General features: G+C 38.5%; 3 protein-coding genes across 4 annotated transcripts; 2 read left to right on the top strand and 1 right to left on the bottom strand.

Annotated features, from left to right (window-relative positions):
* The first annotated feature begins 591 nt into the window (after positions 1–591).
* On the top strand, positions 592–2,777 carry urp1 (urotensin-related peptide 1). The gene is made up of 5 exons (XM_044364251.1): positions 592–862; positions 1,185–1,313; positions 1,398–1,438; positions 1,525–1,630; positions 2,570–2,777. Exons 1-5 carry the CDS (start codon positions 760–762, stop codon positions 2,599–2,601), a joined length of 411 nt encoding a protein of 136 aa, XP_044220186.1. The 5' UTR covers positions 592–759; the 3' UTR covers positions 2,602–2,777.
* Positions 2,778–2,945: 168 nt separating this feature from the next.
* clic2 (chloride intracellular channel 2) lies at positions 2,946–7,609 on the bottom strand. Its single transcript, XM_044364250.1, has 6 exons — positions 7,293–7,609; positions 6,175–6,284; positions 5,472–5,597; positions 5,257–5,357; positions 4,552–4,733; positions 2,946–3,626 (listed from the first exon to the last, which is right to left on the bottom strand). The coding sequence occupies exons 1-6, from the start codon at positions 7,344–7,346 to the stop codon at positions 3,465–3,467; spliced, it is 735 nt and encodes a 244-aa protein (XP_044220185.1). The 5' UTR covers positions 7,347–7,609; the 3' UTR covers positions 2,946–3,464.
* A 5,788-nt stretch (positions 7,610–13,397) lies between these two features.
* Positions 13,398–19,875, top strand: si:ch73-335m24.2 (protein eva-1 homolog C). 2 transcript variants are annotated; one of them, XM_044364602.1, is made up of 8 exons: positions 13,398–13,579; positions 14,669–14,874; positions 15,000–15,123; positions 15,900–16,052; positions 16,366–16,509; positions 16,602–16,673; positions 16,757–16,837; positions 19,113–19,875. In XM_044364602.1, exons 1-8 carry the CDS (start codon positions 13,414–13,416, stop codon positions 19,496–19,498), a joined length of 1,332 nt encoding a protein of 443 aa, XP_044220537.1. In that variant the 5' UTR covers positions 13,398–13,413; the 3' UTR covers positions 19,499–19,875. The 2 variants fall into 2 exon arrangements, with proteins under 2 accessions (XP_044220537.1, XP_044220538.1); XM_044364603.1 differs by lacking the exon at positions 16,757–16,837 and having other exon boundaries at positions 13,400–13,579.
* Positions 19,876–20,623: the final 748 nt, after the last annotated feature.

The following is a 20,623-nucleotide window of genomic DNA, read 5'->3' as shown; positions in this document are numbered from 1 at the left end:
TGCAGATTCATTTTGGACTCAGCACCTGGACAAGACAGATGTGCCTTTTTCACAGCAGTTGTTTAAATTTTACACTGTGGCACTTATGATTTACCTGGGCTTATATGCAAAGAATAATTCATATATTGAAAGGAGTAGCAGTGTGCAATGAAACCTACCGAGAATATAAATATCTATAAATATCTATCCTTTGATCAACTTAAAATCTGCCCAAAATGTGAGAGAAATTAAATATTAAAGCAGCTAGAAACAAGAAGCAGAGCACAAGAATCAAGTATACAACAGTTTGAACCTTTAAGATTTGTGACGTATTTACCACAATGTAACCTATTTGCCCAATTAGACAGTCATAATTAATTGCCTAAAGTTGTTAGTCATTCAACTGAAAATGACGTAGAAACCTACGGTGACATACTTCCACCAGCTCTGTCATGAGCAATGATACTTCTGAACAGCCCATCACACAGACGTGGTGACAGACATAAAGCATCTCTGGACAGCCTGCTGATTACTGTTGGAGAGTAAACATTTGTTAGGCCTCTCTGTACAAGCAGAGATAGGCTCCGGCTGCATTGACAGGGTCCCCTAAATTGTGTCTATGACGCCTGATCCATCGCGTCAAAACCATTAAGCAGGAGACTGGGTGTGATGATAATGTATTGATCAGGTCGTGATGGATGGCCCCTGAGGATATATAAGTGAAGTTCTCAGTCGGGCTGAGGTATAGCTCAGATCTGACCTCCTCGAGATAAAGTCACCATGCTTTCTGTAGCTCTGTTTTACCTCGTAGCTGTGATTTGTTCTGCAAGACGGACACATGCTTTACCTCTGTACCCCGAGTCCAACCTGGAGCCACAGGCAGGTAAGACCCCCAATCTCTTTTTTGATCATATTGCTTTTAGTGAAAGTGTGGATTCCTTAAGGAATACTTCATCTTTTAAAACCAATATATTTACTCTGCACTTCTAACTTGCTGCATTCTTGTGTTCATATTATTTATAAAAGTACTCCATGATGATCTTATCTTTACTAAAATATCTGAATATCCTTTCACACTTAACTCCCTTTTTGCCCTTTTAAGATCTGCTTCACACTGAAGAATTATATTTTATTTTAAGATATTGTGCAAGGACATTAATGTCATAATGTCAGGATGATGAAAGGCAGCTGTTTTGTCTCAATAGAGTTCATTCAGAAATTAGTGTCAGAGGTGGAAGATGGACCAAATACTGCTGAGGGGGAGCAGAGGGAGGTGAATAATCTGTATCCTCTACTGATGCAGCACAACGGAGGGAGAGATTCCTGGAATAAAGGTAAAAGAAGTGATAGAAATCAGCGTCCAGACATTTGCAGTACACAGACAAATGATTTTTCACCTTCCATGTTATTTTTTTTAGGGGCTAAAGATTCAACACAACAAGAGCAGTATGTAAACATGGTAAGGCTGAATACTGCATCTCAATAAAGTGCACCACAGATGATTGTATGATGTGATCACCTGCATCATGTTTTCCTTGTTTTCAGGTTGAGGACCTCAAAGAAGCAGTTTTGAAGCTGGCGGCAGCTGACAAGCTTCGCTCTCAGGGTTTTCTCAGATCAGAGCAGAACTTGCCAAAAACTAACAAGAGAGGTGAGCAACCATTGTTCCCTATTGAGCACACGCCACACCTGTTCTTTGACGAGGACTAAAGCATTAGTCTGACATCATATAACAATAACTCACATGATATCTGAGAGGATTTTATTGTATTACAAATACAATGAACTAATCAAGGATGTTTAACTAAGGTTGCTCATGTCTAAGCAGGCAGCGACAAAACGACCTCCAGCAGTTTTTACTAATGAAGAAACTGATGTTTTAAAGTAGAAGTGAAAGTACTGGTAAATAACGAATTACTGAAGACAAAAGAGAAGAGAAAGTGCAGAGTGAAACTCGTGACTGGATTTCTCCTCAAAGAAAAGGGAATTATTTGATGTGATCTAAAAAAAATGTACAGAAAAATGTACAAACTGATTTGGATTAATTTGAAAAACGTCACAGAAAGTCTTTCATCCTTCATTGGCTCCAGACTTGACTGCGCTCATGGATAACAGATGCATGGATGTTCACTTCTTTAGTAAAAAAAAAAAAAACTGACTACAAAAATACAGTTCAAGCACAATAAAATGCTACTTATTGCTCATTAACAGTAAATTAGGTACTTTTACTCTTGCAAACAGGGCACAAAACCAAAAATAACAAATGTGCCATCGAGGGCTTTACAACAATATGTAAAATATGGTTGATTGATTAACTTTATTAACACTCTCTGTCCTTATTTCCATGATTTGGAGACAAAGGGAAACTTCAAGAAGTTTAACAGAGGAGGGATTATTCTTCAAGTATAGTATTACATAAGTACAGAAGTATAGTATTACATAAACGGTGTAAATTATATGATATTAAGTGTCATAATTAAGTAAGAGCAAAGAGTTGCAGGCAGAGTGTAAAAGCTGTTTGGAGTGAAGACTGTGGCTGCAGTTTTCTTCAGTTTTGTTCCTAATTTTTCGCTCTCGGTTTCCCTGACAGCATGTTTCTGGAAATACTGTGTGACCAACTAGAGACCAGCGGCAGAGGGACTCGTATCATTTGGCCTGGTTCGAAACACCTTCACCCACCATCGTTGTTTTTGTTTCCCACCAAGCAGGATTTTCATCATCCATGCCGGATCAACAGAAAATATATTTTTGAAGTTGTAAAATGGTCTTTTTTCGTGGCTGAAAATAAACTTGAATATCAGGAATGTCATTTATGTGAACTGCTTTTGGCTGCGCTATGTCAAAGATAAAGATGTATATAAATGTCTATTGACCTAAAGAAATTCATTTATTTATTGACTTAAGAGAGCTTTATAGTACTAGTCAGCAAACACGCAAACACACACAAAAATCAAGATTACAACAAATGAATTTGATATTTTTATTAGTGTGACAGTGAGACTATTTTATCTTATCAAACTGTATTTGTACAGAGTGAGATACAGAAGTGTATTTGATATTTTGCATGAAAATGAACAGTTTGTGAAGGTTTCTGCAGCTGCTGCACACACTAATGCAATCATTTATATTTCGATAAGGGTGTTTTTGATCATAAAAGCATGAAAAAAAAATATTTACACTATAAACAAAACAAATGTGCTAAATTATATCAACAATCAATTGCACGTCGGGTCTTTTCAGTGTGGCATAAAAATACCATTTGTTTATGTTTGACTTTGGAAAAACAGTCAAAACATACAACCAATAAAACATATTGTTTTTGTGTGACCTCAAGTCCAGCTGCAACAACAAGATCAGAGCTTCTGATGTGAAATAGTGACTGATTAAAGTGTTCTCGCTAGTTTATTCTTGTAGGTTGTAGCACCCTCTACAGATCAGTAACATGAATAGACATGATAGGACATGAATTACAGATATTACAAGGTTTATTTTCCCTTGTTGGCCACAGTGAAGTAAGCCTTCTCAATCTCAATGTCGGCTGGACACGTCTGTTTGAACTCCTCTCTCTCGTAGGCGTTTTGAAGGTATCGCCACACGCCTGTAAACTCGGCAGGGATTTCAAAATCGCAGTACTTCTTGGCAGCAACCTGAAATAAACGGAAAGGGAGATAAAAATCAAGCCTTTTTGAGAAATATGGAGCACACAAGATCAGAGGTTGAAGAAGTGTTCAGATCATTTACTAAATCAACAACAACAGTTTAAAAATGAAAGTGAATCCTGCATGAATACAGAAGTGTTAGAGTAGAAGTGGAGTAGAAAAAAGCAGAAGTACCCAAACTGCAGAAAAATGCGCGCCCCCCCTCCCCCCCCGTTATAATTATATTATTGGATTGCTAATAGTGAATGTGAAAGTAGCATTTTCTTGTTGTAGCTGGTCAAGCTCGTTTCAAGTACTTTATATGCAGACAGCTGTTTAGTCCAGTGGTTCCCAACATAGGGTCCAAAGGGTCATGAGATAAATCTGAGGGGTCGTGTGATGATCAATGTGAGGAGAAAGAAGTCACAAATTTATGTGTATTTTTTGTATTAATCTCTGTATTGTGAATTATGGAATATTTTCACCTCTTTGAGCCTCAAACATTTAAATTTAACCATCTGAGATGTTTAAAAGGGAAATATCTCTTTGGAGGAGCTGCTAACAACTTATAGACATCTGGAACATGACAAGGAGCCCCACAATGCTTTTTTTATAAGGGGTCAGAAGCCAAAAAGGTAACAATCTGTTATAAAGAATTGAATTTCTTAACTTTATCATATGAAATAACTATAGCTGCCAGATAAATGTAGTGGAGACTAAAGTATACTTGAATATACTCAAGTAAAACAAGTATCAACTACCTCAAAACTGTACAACTCATCAAACTAAAATCCACTCTGTCTTCTTCTAATCAATGATGAGGTGATTTATTTATTACTCTCAGCGACCATATGTCCTTGTCATATGCCAGTGGATCAACAGACAGCTATATTATACCAGAGATGACCCAAAAACACTAAAACAACTGTCTCACCCTAATAACATGCAGTTTGGGCAGCAGGTTGCAGTCGGCTAGAGTGAGGCGGTCGCCGTCGAGAAACTTCCTCTTGGAGACAGTGATGGTTTCAGTTGAGTTGTGGTCGATCTCCTCGGGAAGGGGAGAGTTCAGATAGTCATCCAGACGCTTGAACTCCCGCAGCAGGTTTCTCTCATGAACTGGAGAGTCAGAAACACAAATCCATTTTTTATTTTGTCTATCTTTGCTCTTCAGTCCAGAGACAGGCCTGTTAAGAATATATTTTACTGAAGTTATGTCTATCTGTTTCACAAACTCCCTTTTATCTCACATTCATATGGATTAGTAGTAAGTAAAAATAAGTAAAGAAGCACCTCAGACATGATCAGTGCTTAAATGGTTGAACAAATCCCCTTTTTGGGGAAACATCAGGCTGCCAGAAAAGGAAATATCTGTTGTTGTTGGATGGTTCAGTGTGTTTTAGATGTGGTGTAGCAGGTACAGTTTATCTCCTACTCAGGATCCTATTCAGATTGCTTCTCTCTTTCCTTTCTTTTTCTATTTTTTTGTTTTCTGCTTTGTTGTGTTTATTTATGTGCATTTAAATCCCTCAAAGAGTGCCATCTTGGGCATTTTCATAAAAAAAAAAAAAGTTACAAAAAGAATAAGTAAAAACATAATGAGCTGTTATTTGTTTAATGAATGACGAGAAACCCAACTTACAGGCGTTGTTTGGACTGTTCTTGATGAAAGCGGAGAACTTTGCAAAAATGTCAGCGCCGACGTCAAAGGACTCTTTGTTTAGCGGGCTGAGATGAGGATACCTGGGGAGAGAAGAGAGGAGAACATTGGGAGTACACTCTTTGTTTAATGAGAATAAGTCATCTTCAAATTCACACGCTCAATTAATATTTGTATAATGATTAAGTGCACAGTACCTGGGAGGGGCTATTGTTTGCTCAAGAAATTCCTCGATTTTGATGAAGTCTGTTTTCAGGGTGCCGTTGTAGAGGAGGAAAGGAGGATTAGTCCCTGGGGCCAGGTCCTTGAGCTCTGCTGGCTTCCTGAGAGAGAGAACAGATGGAGAGGAAGGTGGATGAGGACCCGGTTAAACATGTAATCATTCAATGCTGCAATCAGACTATTATCAAGCATGTCAAAACCGAGCTGCAGATTCAGAGAATGTGCTGGTTATCAAGGCCGTCTGAATCAAATGTGGCATTATGGATTAATGATTTCAACACTGGCTGTTGGTTTAGTTGTAAAAACACACAGAGCTGGGAGTGGTCGGCTATTTAAGGGGACCGTTGTGTGTGTGTTCTGAATCATTCAATTATCAGCATCCTTTCAAAGTTTCCTGATCTTATTTGCTCACCGGTAATGACTCTGAGAAATTCACACAAGAAAGACTCAATTAAAGAAGGTGTTTGTTTGAAGGCGTCACAGAGCTCTTTGTACACTTTGGTGTTTTACGGGCCCCTCCCTCTAAACCTCTGAGCAACACACCTATTGACGGTGACAAGAAAAAAAAAAAAGCATCTCAATTTCTCTCTCGTTACTTCTTTAATAGAGTTCTGTGTGAAAGTCCCTTCCACCAGATGCTCAGGAAGTGTTTTTTTTTGCCAGAGGAGGGGTGCTTACTTCCTCATGTCGACCGTGGTCACCGTAAACTTGACTCCTTTCAGCCATAGCACCATGAAGAGTCTCTGGCAGAAGGGGCAGTTCCCCACGTTCTCACCATCGTGACCAGCCTGGAAAAAAAAGAGTTAGTAGAGTTTAGCTTTACACGAGAAAGCCACAAATTCAACAAGTCCAGTTTTAGCCAGTAACGCAATCATAATATCTCTCCTCTTCTCTGAATGGAGGGATTTTGGGAGTGAGTGGGGATATTTCCTCAACAGGAGGGGAAAAGCAGGCATTGTGTTGCAGCGGAAAACAACAGACAGCCAGCTCACGTCTGTTTAAAGCCCCACCTGCGGGTTTCTGAGCTCCAGCTTTGAGCCAATGTGGTGACATATCATTGTTAGAGAAATACTTTGCCTTTTTGGGAAATGAGAAGGGAGAGGGGTATTTTTGAGTGACTGAATTTTGAATGTTCCAAAGAGACAGACTGCACTATCTAAAGTATATCATGCTGTTGTTTTTGCGCTTCACATGACCTTCCTCTACATATCAGAAGACACTGTGTCTCTGCACTGATACCACCAATAAAAACACATTTGAGGGCAAGATGTGAATAAGTAGCTATTAGTTTCTGTAAAGTCTTGATATAGATGACTGTATCTGCATGTATGCGTTAGTACTGTAGGTGGGTGTGCCAGGTTCAGGCTTGGGGCCAGTCACCCTGCATGCTCCCCGCTCCCTCTGGGTGTGCGGTGATAAGACGGACTGTCTGTGACCAGAGTTCACTGATAAAAACATGCTGTGACCCTCAGCGGGGAGGGGGGGGGGGGACACAAAAACACTTCAACATCTGTGGCACATGGGTATCTGTGGATGGCACCCATCAAAATGAGTCCTCTGATTGATGCTCATACAGCAACTTACTAAGATCTGTAAGTGAGCAGCCACTCCTAGTGTGACGCCTACAATTTTTCCTCTAGAGGAGAGAATATGAAATTCAAATCAAGTGACAAATTCATGTTGAATAAAATAATACTCAGCATATTTGTTTGACAGTGAATTCAGGTGTAGTTTTTGCCTCACATATGTCCGTTTTTCCTACAAGTTATTAATGAAACTGACAAAAAAAGACTGACCTTAATGAACAGCTCAATGCTCGGCTCCTTGTCTGAATTCTGCCGCAGTGCCATGTCGTCCCCAAAAAACAGTTTTATTCACTTATTTAAGAAAAAAAATTCCCAGTAACTGCTCCAGTCAAAGCCTCTCCTCAAGGGTTTTTTGTGCAACCCTCCAAAAATATCCACCAAGCTGGAAGGAAAGCTGATAATAGCGCCCTTGAACAAGTGCTGCTCTGGTTTTTAAGTGGCTTTGTGGTCGTGGATGTCAGGAGAAAGCGTAACACCTCACGGCTGGTTGTGTTTTGTCTGAGGGCTCCTTGGAGGCTATCGCTCTGAGCATACTTTACAAGTCAGGAGGGGGAGGATCTAGGGAGATGGGCGGGGTACACACTCTTATATGCACAGAGCCAAAATCTATGGGGAGCTTAAAATAGGTCCTTGTGCATATTAAATTAACATAAAAACTGATAAACACATGTGACTCAAAACACACAAATTCAGATGACTCATTTTATTCACTCACATTACAACACTGGTCAATATGGGAGGACAGATAGATCTGAAAGACTTTTCACCAGCTGGCTTTTAATATGAAGCAGCTACTGTGTATTGAGTGACACTTTTGAAAAGGTAAAGACTTTTAATCTGATGCTGTGGCAAAAAAAGAGCCTTCACATCTGTTTGTCTGAATATGGGCAGTTTGTTTGCTTTGGTGATGTTGGAATGTGAGAAATATCTGAACACACGCCTTAAAAGTCATACTGACTTGTCTTAGTGTGTTTGTATATATTTGTGATGAATAGTGTGTTTATTTTTAGATGATGAAGACAAAATATAAAGATGTTTTCTTGTTTCAGAGCTTTTTGACACCAGAAAATGGAATTACTTTCCCTTCAAAACATCCCTTTTCTTATGTTTTTCTTAACTTATAGGTGATTAATTAGTTACATTTACAAAAGTCACGTATTTAGTACAGATTTCAAGTATTATACTTGAGTATTTCAATGTTATATTACTTAGTACCTCTACTACAACACATGTCAGGGAAATATTGTACTTCTTACTCTACATGTATCTTACAGCTGTAGTTAGTAGTTACTTTGCATATTAGGATAAAAAAACTATAATGTGCATAATTATAAAATATGACATACTGTTATACAAATTATTAAAGTCTGTGTAAAGGAAAATCAGATTTATTTTAAAAACATATATTAGAAAATAATAGCAGAAAACATGTGAAAAGACTGTGAACTGTGTAGTAGTGAATTGTGGAGTTGGAGCATTAAACTGTTTTTCACTATTTCTGTGTTCAGGATTTTTCAGGTGGGCCTGAAATCGTGGATCCATGACATAGAGGGGTTACTAGCATGACCTCCTCATAGTTACTATTTTTACACTGGGTAGTTTTATAAACTTTCATTGGAGACAACTGGGATTCACTTCGGATAATCTTCTGTTTACTGGTGAATGGGGCCATTTTCAGTCAATGTTAGCACTCAAGGAGTTATTTTAAACCCAGCTGAAGTGTCTGTTGACGGGTACAGCCGCCAGCGTCTTCGCCTTCTTCTCCCTCCGGCCGGAGAAGAACATTTTCCAGGCAGCACATCACCAAAAAGCAGGAAGTGAGAGGCTTTTGCTCCAAAGGCGATGACCACATTAAAGCCGCCAAGCACTGTTCAGCAGAGAAGAGAGTAACGTTAAGCGCACCGAACTCCATTGAAAAAAACGACAATTTAACATAACAATAATTCTGGATCGATTGCCAGTTAACTAGTATCAGAGTTACATTTTTACTACAAATCCACATTTACCCACAAAATATGTGCTGAATTAAACAGTGGCTCCAAACTTTACTTTATTTTTAAGATATCATCCACGTTGCTTGTTTTACACCAACAAACAACTATTTTAAATTGTGTATTTTTATACAGGAGTTTGGTACGAGCGTTGTTAACTCAGAGGCTGTTCAGTTGGGCTGTGCTTTCAGCGGACATGCCCGGACTACTTATTCTTCCATGATTTTGAAATCTAATTTTATATACTTGGCAACTCTTTCAGTCATTCAAATTTGGCTGGGTGGTTAATTACACATTTTTCTGTGGTGTGAAAAACTCAGAACACATAATTATTGTTGCTTTACACGGACTTTTAAGTACTCTTTAATGTTTCTAATTGTACGTTTCAGCTGTTTAGTGTTCTGGCCTGTTTTTAGTTTTTTGAACTTGTTGGTTTGTTTTCTGTTTAAATTGTCAAAACACTTTTATTATCCAGTATATGAGTGTTATATGCATATTAATGCATCACTAACAATAATACATGAATATAAATAATACTGTTATATAATCATATAACAGTAAGAGGCCAATTCTACCTTCATAATGAGTACTTTTACCTTTGACACTACATTTTGCTAATATTACTATTATGATTATATTATATAATCATAATAGTAATATTAGCAATACTACTATATTACAGTAAAGATCATCATCACTGAATATAGAACATATTTTTAGAAATTCACATTGGCATTTATATTTTTAAGTCCACAGAAAGGGTCCCCTTGGGTTTTGTAACCTTTCTTTGAAACAATGATGGGATATTTTGGGGGCTTTTTGAATAACGCCTCGCTTGGCAGAGGGAATCCCCTCTGTGTTTGGGGCATGGAAAGGAAAGGTGGTTGCTTTTCATTGATGACTTCAACAGTGAAGGAGTGAATAAACTATGAAGTATGAAGAAACACTTCCTCTTTTTGGTCATTAGATATTTTTTCCCAGGAATACATTGTTTTTTGGAAGTGGTAAAGATTAGTAAATCTGTCTTAGTAAAAGAATGAATGATTCAGAGTTTGCTTTCATGTCATGGCTACATGTCGTTAGGGAGTTTGGAGAGGAGGGCTCACTCGGTGGTGTTTCTTGTAATACGGTATCATTTACTGTAAATAGGGGAAGGGACATTTCATAAGAAAATCCCCATGCTGTGGTTTTAGACTTCCCTAAAGTAATAACACTAACAACACATGCCTGATTACGCAATGCTTTACAAGGAATTTAGAGTGAAAAGATATGCATGTAAGGCTTGGTGCCATGTTCTTGTCTAATTTATCCGCCTGAGAGGATTTCAGGGAATTTACAACACTGCGAGGGAGGATGAAAAACAAACCTATCAAATTGAAATTCCTAACAAATCTTGGAAAGTTGATGAATAATGCTCGATCATCGATCATCACAGGATATGTAACAGAGGCAAACTAAAATTGTAGAAAAGGAAAGAGGCGAGGGGAGGTTTTGGTCTGAGTGTTTCCAGCAATCTGAAGCTTAATCTCTCTTTCCACACTGTGGTATGACTCTGCCTCCAAAACAGCCGGACTAGGGAGTTTTAAGGAACATTTATTGACACTTCCTATGGGAGGTGAATGGAATTTTACAGGAGACTAAAGTGGGAGTGTCACGCTTACTTACGCACATGATTAAAACGGTCTCTCCTATCAGCCTCCATGATTACGTCCACTCTGCTGCTGTGGAGGGAGTGTTTATTGGAGCTTGTGTGATAAATGAGTTGAGTGCCATTCAGAAATTAGTTTTGATTCACCCTCACAAGTGTATGCGATTACTGTTAATGTCCTGAGCTCAGCACTGGTAATGACTTGACAACGTACAATATTATGTGTCAGTGTTTGGCTGCTATGGCAACGGTCATTATTGACAGAGAGGATGTGTAAAAGGGAAATGAAGGTTAAAATCACAGTCTTTGTATTAAATTGATACTAAATGGCAGTGAGGGTTTTCAACAGGAAAGATTTCCTGAGAATTCCTGGAAAAAACTGGCAGCAGTGGAAATGTGCCAATGAATTTCCACTTCCCCCCCAAAACAGACAAAAAGATAGGAAAGCCCTATCTAATGGAGACACACACACACACACACACACACACACACACACACACATCTCCGTTGGACACACACATCAGCTGGAAATGACCTCCTGGAAAAAAGTGCCTTATCTCCATAAACAGGACCCTCAGTATTGACTTGTCTTCACTTTACCATTTTACACACACACGCATACACACATGCACACACACACACACACACACACACACACACACACACACACACACACACACACACACACACAGTTGAGATGGTATCCTGACACCAAAACAATAACATGCCAGTGAGCCTCTACAGCTCTGTAATAGATTTAATATGTCTTTCTTTTGACATTTATTTTATCATTTCGAATAAACATACAAATTAAATTCCTGCAATATGTCAGCAGTAATTTTCATGAGAAAGCAATGTTTCAGTCATATATCAGGCATTAAAGAAATACATTCACTGAGCACTTTATTAGGAAAACCTGTGCAATCTAATGCAATCCAATACAACAGCTCTGCCATAAATTCTGTTTTTTAGGAAGCTTATACATGTTCAGTTTTTGCTGACATTGTGAGAAAAGTTGTAATTCTACTTCTACTGTTTATTATAAGGCCATAATGGGATGTGTGTGTTATATTGTAAAGTGTTCCTAATATCGTCACCTTCCTAAAATAATGGCCCCAGTTATTTTTTGACAAAAATGATTTTTTTTTTGCCTAAATCATCTCCTCATGATGCGGGCCACCTCTGGTAAACATCCTCAGTTGAACAGATCATGCGATTCTACCCCTGTAGTATAATGGCCTGGGTCAAGAATGTGATTAAATTGTCATATTGCGTAGTTATTTAGTCTTTTTATTCAGTCTTTTTAGTCAACATTTTAGTCAGCAAAATAGCTAAGTCCATGAAGCTAGCATTTAGCAAAGAATGGAAAGGCTCCAGAGTCTGTGGCTGTTACAAGTGATTACAAGGCTTTCTGTTGACTCTTTTCTGCCTTTTAAACAATATTTCATCTAAAGTTTGTGTCTCATTTTTTCCACATTACATGATCTAATTAAGAAAGATTTGAATACTGTATTGTAATCTAATAGCTAGAAATTATGTGTATAACTAAAAAAATACTGAGGATCCTCTTTACTTTTGTGTTTTTATTTAATGAAAATCTCACTTGAACGTAATATTAGTAATCATAACATCATTTGACTGGTATTATAGTATGTCTGTTGTGCAGTGTCTAGAGGCAGCTTGTGCACCCCTAGGGGTACATGCACACGACAATGATTTTTTTGTGTTTTCTGAGAGACCTGAAAAAATGACTTGGGCCATTATTTTAGGAAGGTGACGATATTGTGTTTGTTTTTCATTAACATACATGAGGGGGACAAAATATAAGAAACAATTTTCAATACACAATACAGAAAAAAGTTCACAATGACTTGAAGCATAACATGTTTATTAACATTGAGGTGAAACTATGGTCTTGCACTAACTTTAACCAAAGTGCTTTTGTTGGCTAAACTTAATCACACGTGAGATTCAGGATGCAAAGCTCAGGCTCTGATGTCAGAGTTCTGCAACTCGTACAAAAAAACACACTGCCTTGAACATTCAGTTCAGTCAGTGTTATGTTTGTGTTATGTTTTCCCGTTATGTTTGCCAACATAACGGGAAAACAACTTAGTCATATATAAACATAATTTCTAGGAGACAGGGTTGCCAAAAGGCATGTTTTTGAAGTCTAGAAAGAAATAGGTTAGCTGTTTCCCGATGCCAGTGTCTTTATGCTATGCTAACCTAATTGCCTGTCGTTTCTAGCTCTGCACTTCACACACACATACATGAGAGTGGCATCAATTTTCTCATCTAACTCTCAAAAATAAGCTGAATAAGTGTAAAATATTGAACTATTTCTTTAAACTCATAGTACAAAACAATATCTTTATACTGGAGGCTGCAACAACCAATCAAAAATGAGTCAAATCACAGGTTCTTGCAGGAAGTGGCTCTGGTTTAATGATGTGAGATTACTGCCTGACAACTCTATGACTGAAATGTTGCTTTTGTGCATTGCATAAAAATAAAAATTAAATGTACATGCATATCTGTTAACATCTGCACACATCAGCCCTGCAGCGACAAACTCTTAGCTCTGTTTAAACAGGGGCTGACAGAGGTGGGGGTGGGGGGTGGGGGGGGAGTGGGGGGGCTGTTTTTTGTGAACACAATGGTATCATTGACCTACTGACTGCTCTCTCCCATGCAGACAGTCAATAGCAATACAGCACATTACAACAAACCCCGGGGTCTGTCATGCAGGATATGCACAATGTCAGTACCACGCCGTTTCTGCCGCTCTCTCTGTGTTCTGCCTCTCATTTTGGCCCTGAAGATACACACTGCACACTCGGCTCCTGACTTCTCTCGTAAGTGCTTTGTTTTTTTAAATCGATAAGTGTTTTTTAAGTAGGAGAAACTCAAAATGCTGACTGAAGCTGCTGAAAGGAATCCAGAATTTACTAATTATCTTCACATCCTGCTTATCCAAACAGCTGGCGCAGCTCATGCTGAGAGATCAGAATTAGGGTCCTGAACTTAGATCTTCACAGAATAGGGCCAGAAACTCCCAAAACAATGAATAAACTGCAGCTGATTTATTTATTAATATGTTGAGATGTATTGTTGTTTGGACTGTATGATGGATGATGTTATGATCATAATGATAATTTCAGACAAAGCAGAAGGCGGCCTTTGTCTCAGACACCTCTATTGTGAGCATTGCAGTGTATCTCTTTATCTGACCCCGGCAGAAATCTCCATTTTTTTTTTTGTGTGGTTACAGGCTCGGAGAGGCCTAATAATAGTTCATTGTGAGTGAGTGCCTGGTACTGCCTCCTGTTCACTCCCTGAAGCCGCTCGCTGCCTCTGTGGTGCAAACACGCACTCACAAAACGCAGGGGGACAAGAACGGGAAGCACGCATGGGAGGGGAGATTTCAACTTCAGTGTCTGTTTTCTATTGTCATGCATGTTTGTTTGTGTGTGGTTGTAATCCAAATATTGTCTTGGACAGCTACACCCTGGGACTGAGACGCCATCCAGTCGACAATCAGGACTGAGCTGCTAGGAGTGGAAAAACTGAGTTGCCAAATTTTGACAGTGTAGGACTTTTAAATGATGTATAATTTAGAGTTAATAACTGAGTCAAACAGTCAGTTCCTAATTTGTCAATAAGATAAAAACAATTGCCATGTTTGTAATAATCCAATTTAATTCTTATTAATAGATTTAAATGAGGCAAAAGTGACACATTAAAATTCTGTATTTGAGATTTGATATCAGCTTTTGCTTTTTAATTAGTGTCACTCTGTTGACTAATCACTGCTGACTTGCTGTGACATAATTGCATCTGAACAATACATTATTCATCGTTACACCCTGACGTACTCCAAGAGGATCTTGCACATTCAGCAGATACATAAAATTAAATTAGCTTTACCTTGTGCTCTGTTTTAGAATATCTTCACACCATCCTGAAGAATCACACGGCTCATGCTTGTGAAGGAGACACTCTCAACATCGAGTGTCCCTCCAGGACGTCTGTAGCCGTCCTATCAGCCTTCTATGGACGACGTGTCCCTAATCAGCATTTATGTCCCTCTGTGAACACAAACACAACAGAGGAGGAGGACACAGAATGCACTTCTTCAGTTGCTATAGAGGTACACATATAAAGCTGTAGGGAGGTGGATGTTTCAACATGGTCTGTTTCAGAAAAGTGAATCATTCTGGCTTTTTCAAAAGCTTTCATCAGTGACTCAGTAGTCAACGCATGTCTTCCTTGCAGAAAGTGCTGTCAGAGTGTCAGGATCGGCGGTCCTGTCACATCCCCGTCTTCAGTCCAGTGTTTGGGCAGGACCCCTGCCCTCTCACCACCAAGTACCTTCTAGTCTCCTACAAGTGCCAACCAGGTAGGCTGCTACGTTCCTACAATCAGTATGTGAAGAATCAGGAAATATTTCAAATAGTTATTTTTACTATTGTTGCTAATTAAGTTAATAATATAAAAGAACTAAAATGTATTTAGTCTGTTTAAGCCTATTACTACAAATAATGAATACTTTATATCAATGTCACAATTTTCCAAAGCAAGTCTTTTTTAAAATGCATATTTATCCTAAACAATCTAAACTTAACTTACTTACTTTCTTGAGCTTTTGACTGTTTCATACTGTTCTCATCAGCACATAGTTTCATAATAATAAGCCAGCCAGGACTTCTCATCCTTGTTGACATAAAAGTTGAACTTGACAGTTCACTCTTGGCCTTGGAGACAAAACAATCTCAACTCAAAGTCCACTTGCTTACTTTTTCTGGAGCTTTAGACTTTATAAGACATTTTTTTTCTACCTTTCAGGCAAAAAATAGTTTCTGATTAGTTCAGTCATATAAGAAAATTAACTCACTATGATGGAAACTTGTTTGAAATGGGCTATTGATCACAGTGAACATCATATGTATTTTTATTTCTCATGCAGTTGTATGTATGGTCTGATTTGGAAAGTAAGCAAACAAAGATAAAAGTAGACATGATGTCTGCTAACGTGTTATCTTTTTCAACTCAATTCAAGTTTCTACATTTGATTTACAGAACAAAACAACCGTTTGTCTGGAGGGTAGATTGGCAGTACTAATGAGCCAAGACATGCAAAAACATGCTCATCATAGTATGTCATCTGTTTTTCAGAGCACCACCGTACAAGACTGGTGTGTGAAAATGAGCGTATGAGGCTGATGTGTAAGAATGAGACCGTCCTCGCCATCTACTCGGCCACGTTTGGACACCTTCTGCACGGCAGTCCCTACTGTCCTCAGGAATCTGGATCACAGACTGACATGGGTCTGAAAAAGGGCACTTAAGTGTCATCTAGTGGCAAAATAGTGGAACAAAATCGATTGTACAGACATGGTGGAGAATCACTGCTGTGCCCTATTTATCTATTAATATAAATTAATTCAAACAGTAGATGAATTGAGTTTATCAATAACTGGTGACTATTTTAAATAAAGCTATAGGTTATTTTAATGACAATTGTGATGTTGCTGACCGGAACATAATGTAACAATATGACACTTGTTTCTCATAATAAACGCATTACAATTATTCATCATGTTAATCTTATTTCATTCTTAATAATCTTAATTTATTCCAGAGTGTTTGTCACCTTCGGCTCTGAGGAAGGTGTCACGAAGGTGTCACACCAGAGCGAACTGCTCAGTACTGGCCGATACTGTGACCTTCGGGGACCCCTGCTTCCCTGGCACCAGGAAACACCTGCGGGTGTCCTTCACTTGTGGTAAGAGACAAACCGGATGTTACAGCTCATAACTGTGGTGATATGGTTTGCTGCGTTATGTAAAAAAAAAAAATCTCTCATTTCCTCTTTAGTGCCCCGATATCTTCTGGAAGATGTGGGTCGTGGATCAACAGATCCTTTCATGATCTCAGACTACACACACGGTGAGAGCTGGTCTGAACATTCACTGGTTTTGTGGCATGCAGAGTTTGACTGGCGTCTGAGCTCAGACCCCTCTCACCTGCAGGTGGATGGTACACTGGCCCCACCTACAGGCCTCAAAACGTGCTCTTAACCAACTCTCTGGAGATCATTGAAAAAATGTTGGGTATGTGCACTGATGCCTGTAGACCTCAGATTATGTAAAATTCGTATCATTAGATCACTCATATGTCAAAGGGCCTGCAGGTGTTTTGACATGCTTCAGTACTACAGAAATGTCACAGTAACAGCAGAAGAATTGGCAAACATGTTAGCATAAGCATGTAAAAATACTGAGGGGAGGCTTTCAATGCTTAGAAATGATTGTTTCTTTTGCCTCTTGGTACCCAAAGTGGGCTCCCCTCTGTTTTCTGTGTAGTTATACAGAATCTGCATAAATACTGAACATTACTGTGGACCATTTTTTAAAGGCATGTCATAGATTTTTGTGATTTTTTCGGTTCCTTTTTTTAGTTTATTACAGTATTAAATGTACTTGCACATCATGAGAGTTGCTCAAGATACATAAGTAAACAATCATAATGAACTTATAAATGTCTTTCATTATTTCTCAAAGTTACATCATCATGGCTTCGTAATGCAGTTGAAAGCTTGGATTCCTCTGATAATTTCTCTGGATGGTGCATTCACAGAACTGTATTTATGACCAGGCCTGCTGGACTCTATATGAAGTGACTGTTATTAAATTGTTAGGAGTAGCAGAGCAGGTGGACCCAAATGCAGGAGGCATCAAGCGAAGGGACTGAAGAATTATCTTTATTTAGACTCGGGAGTGCAGGCAAGGCAAAACTGAGCAGAGCAGAGGATCCAACAGCACTTAACTGAAAACCAGGACTTAAATACAAACTAAACTGACAAGGTGAGGAGCTGCAGGTGAAAAAGGAGAACAGGAAAGGAGCTCATAGGCTGGGGAAGACACAGCAAGCAGGGCAGGGCTAACAAGACTGATGAGGGCAGGTGGAGGGAAAAGCAGGCTCGGGACGCAGGAGGAAAAACAGGACAAACAGAAAACCCAAAAACCCAGAAATACAATCCTCTTATATAACCAACAAGCCCATCTAAGAATATACATGAATAACATAAGTACACAATAACCTGAAAACTCATGATGATGCAGTTCTTCTAACACGCCACACAGAGGCTGTAAATGCAAATTATTCAAATCTACAGAAACAAATGTCAACAAACTCCTTTATCATAATGTGTTGAGGATGAGTTACAGAGAGTTCAGCCATTGAACAAACACCTGTCTGTCTCTGGATAATTAATCTGCTAAATGCCCTGAATGTAAATGCAGAAGACATGTGGAATGAACTGCCAGCTGGTGTATAAATTGCCGCATCTTTGACGTCTAACTAGGTGTGTCAAACTCCTCAGTCACATCTCACAACTAGTGTGAAAGCAAACTTTAATTTCAATTTCAAGGGCCAACTCCCAGTCAGTCCAGTTCAACAAACAGGGAAAAAGTCTGAGGGCATCTGGTGGACTGGTGGAGAATGGCAGGAACACAGAGCTGTGACCGAACCAGGACATTAAAATTAACTTTAGAATTAAGGTTAACCTGGAAAAAACATGGAAAAAGATGTAAAATGACAGTGAACACTTTGTTATTGTTCTGTTATATGTTTTAATTGTGACCTGATGAAGGAAATGCAGATGAAAATTAGCTATAAACTAACTCTGGTACAGTACAGCACAACATGTACATGGTCCCAATAAATAAATAAATAAGAAAAAACAATATGCTGTTAGTTAAGCTTTTTATATTTCTGTGCCCCAGAGCCAATTATCTCATAAACCATTGATGTTTATTCATGTATCCACAAATTTAAGAGAATAATCAACAAATATGTACAATTATAGACAAAATGAATATTTGCTTCAAAAGATTTTTGCATTTAAATTGTATTAAAAAACCAACTCTGTAGTTTCAGACGCTCAAGCTTCCCACAAGAAAGATGAACACACTGACTATAAAGACTTTTCTAAACAATCTGTGTTTTCAGCTGCATGACCAGGCAATAATAATAATAATAATAATAATGATGCAACTTTGACAGATAAATAAATAAAGACAGCTGTTCACCATGTTCGATCTTGAGTTTGAAGCCTTTGCAAGTTGATTTTTCATGACAACTGAAATCAGTGGTGTCTGAAATGTAGGAGAAAAGCAGATTCATCAGTCTAAAAACATATGATTTTGGAAAATGGTCCACAGAAATGCAAAGTATAGAAGATCTATATGATGGCAAACACACCATGTGACAGTACCAGTGTAATCTTTCAGGGAAACATTTGGTGCAGAACGCCAGAATAAGTAGTTTTTGTCTTATGCCAGCATATATTGAGGCTAGTCTGATCATAATTTGCCTCTCTTTTAGGTTTACCAGAACGAGTGGCTCTGTACTTTGTCTCTGGGATCTGTGCTGGTCTGGTTTTCCTGCTCTGCCTCTTCGGTCTACGCTCCACAATAGTGAGGGATGTGAAGGATCTGGTTTCTGACCTGAACGAAGAGTTGAAAGCATCTCGCAGACAGCGCAGGGAGCTCATGGAGGACCTCTACGACGACGACATCTCAGACACGTCGTCCTTCCGTCGCCTCACGCAGTCCTACCGCGCGGCAGACATCTTCAGCCCGTCCACGCTGACGGTAGAGATGGTCGACCGTCAGCTGGAGCAGACGAGGGATCTTCCCAACGGAGACATGTGGCCACAGCAAGACTCCAGCCCTTACGCCATTCACAAGATTAAAACTTACAATAATTAACAGATGTCACATGTGTTAATGAAACTACTTCTAAAGCAACTTCTACTATAAAATTTAAGTTGCAGACCAGAATTAAACATTGTTTTCCTTTTAGAATAACTTAAGTGTACCTCCTTCTCTGTGTTTTTTCACTCAAGTGACTGTAAAAGATTAGGAGTGAAATGCATGGAGGCCTAATGTACCAGACGGTTTATCATTATTAAGATTAACATCAGATGATTTGTTCAAGACAAGATAAATTAACAGTAGGGTCTCAGTTAATTTTGTTATTTATTTTGGTTTGTATGATATCTCGTAAAAATGTTCAGACCAGTATTTACTGGATATTGCAATGTACTGTAAGTCATTCTAAATAATAAATATAAATATAAAGATTGTATTGTGGAGATAATTGTTCTCTATTTACAGGGATTCCTCTGTTTAATGTTTTACAAATTGTACTTTAAGGATCAACTGTTCTTGTGGAGCAGCTCAGTTATAAATGTGAAACTCAGACATTCAGATTGTGGATATTATTAGGCAGCTTCCAACAGTGAGCAGGATGTTCCTAAAAAACAGAGAGTGAACATAGGTAGAAAAATAAAGTTTAAAAAAAATCTAGCATTTCAAGAGAAAATAGATTTTTTATATAATATATAATCTATGCAAGTAGGTTGATCCATGGAAGGAACCACAATGAAACATACAAATAGATTAAAGCTGCTACTTTTTCTCTAATATTTGATTTTTGGTGAAATATGTTCCCCTTCTCCTTTCCACAAAGCTAGGTAGTAAAAAATAGGCAATAAATGCAAAGTGCAAAGCAATAATTGCCTTTGAAGTTCTTCTTTACAAATTACACAGAGTGTTGTCTCTGTGTTATGGGTGTATAAATAGGTAGAGGTCTGTCTGCAGTGAGGCGATGAGTGAAGTTTTAGCTCAGTAGTCAGCACAGTCGTCTAAGATCTGGGAGACTCCAGTTTGAAACCCAGTGTGGGGACCTCCTTCGTAAGGTAATTTATTCATGAACACTTATTGTAACACTTTAATTTCCTCTTTCCACTTTTATTCAAATTCAAATACAAATACAAATATTTGTACTTTTGCTGCCACAACAAATACAGATACAAATACTGGGCTCTCTGC

This window comes from Thunnus albacares, chromosome 10 (genome assembly GCF_914725855.1).
Source record: "Thunnus albacares chromosome 10, fThuAlb1.1, whole genome shotgun sequence".
In the NCBI taxonomy this organism is placed as follows: domain Eukaryota; kingdom Metazoa; phylum Chordata; class Actinopteri; order Scombriformes; family Scombridae; genus Thunnus; species Thunnus albacares.
The sequence above is the reverse complement of the archived record's forward strand: the minus strand, read 5'-3'. Positions and strand labels throughout refer to the sequence as shown.

Bases quoted from the DNA above. Each gene is read 5' to 3' on its own strand.
- urp1 (XM_044364251.1), top strand. From the start codon at position 760: ATGCTTTCTGTAGCTCTGTTTTACCTCGTAGCTGTGATTTGTTCTGCA. The intron at 1,314-1,397 runs GTAAAAGAAGTG...TATTTTTTTTAG, and splicing joins GAGAGATTCCTGGAATAAAG to GGGCTAAAGATTCAACACAA. The intron at 1,631-2,569 runs GTGAGCAACCAT...TTTCCCTGACAG, and splicing joins GCCAAAAACTAACAAGAGAG to CATGTTTCTGGAAATACTGT.
- si:ch73-335m24.2 (XM_044364602.1), top strand. From the start codon at position 13,414: ATGCAGACAGTCAATAGCAATACAGCACATTACAACAAACCCCGGGGT. The intron at 13,580-14,668 runs GTAAGTGCTTTG...GCTCTGTTTTAG, and splicing joins CTCGGCTCCTGACTTCTCTC to AATATCTTCACACCATCCTG. The intron at 15,124-15,899 runs GTAGGCTGCTAC...TCTGTTTTTCAG, and splicing joins CTCCTACAAGTGCCAACCAG to AGCACCACCGTACAAGACTG.
- clic2 (XM_044364250.1), bottom strand. From the start codon at position 7,346: ATGGCACTGCGGCAGAATTCAGACAAGGAGCCGAGCATTGAGCTGTTC. The intron at 6,285-7,292 runs GTCAGTCTTTTT...TTTTTTTTCCAG, and splicing joins GCATTGAGCTGTTCATTAAG to GCTGGTCACGATGGTGAGAA. The intron at 5,358-5,471 runs GTACTGTGCACT...TTCTCTCCCCAG, and splicing joins CAAACAATAGCCCCTCCCAG to GTATCCTCATCTCAGCCCGC.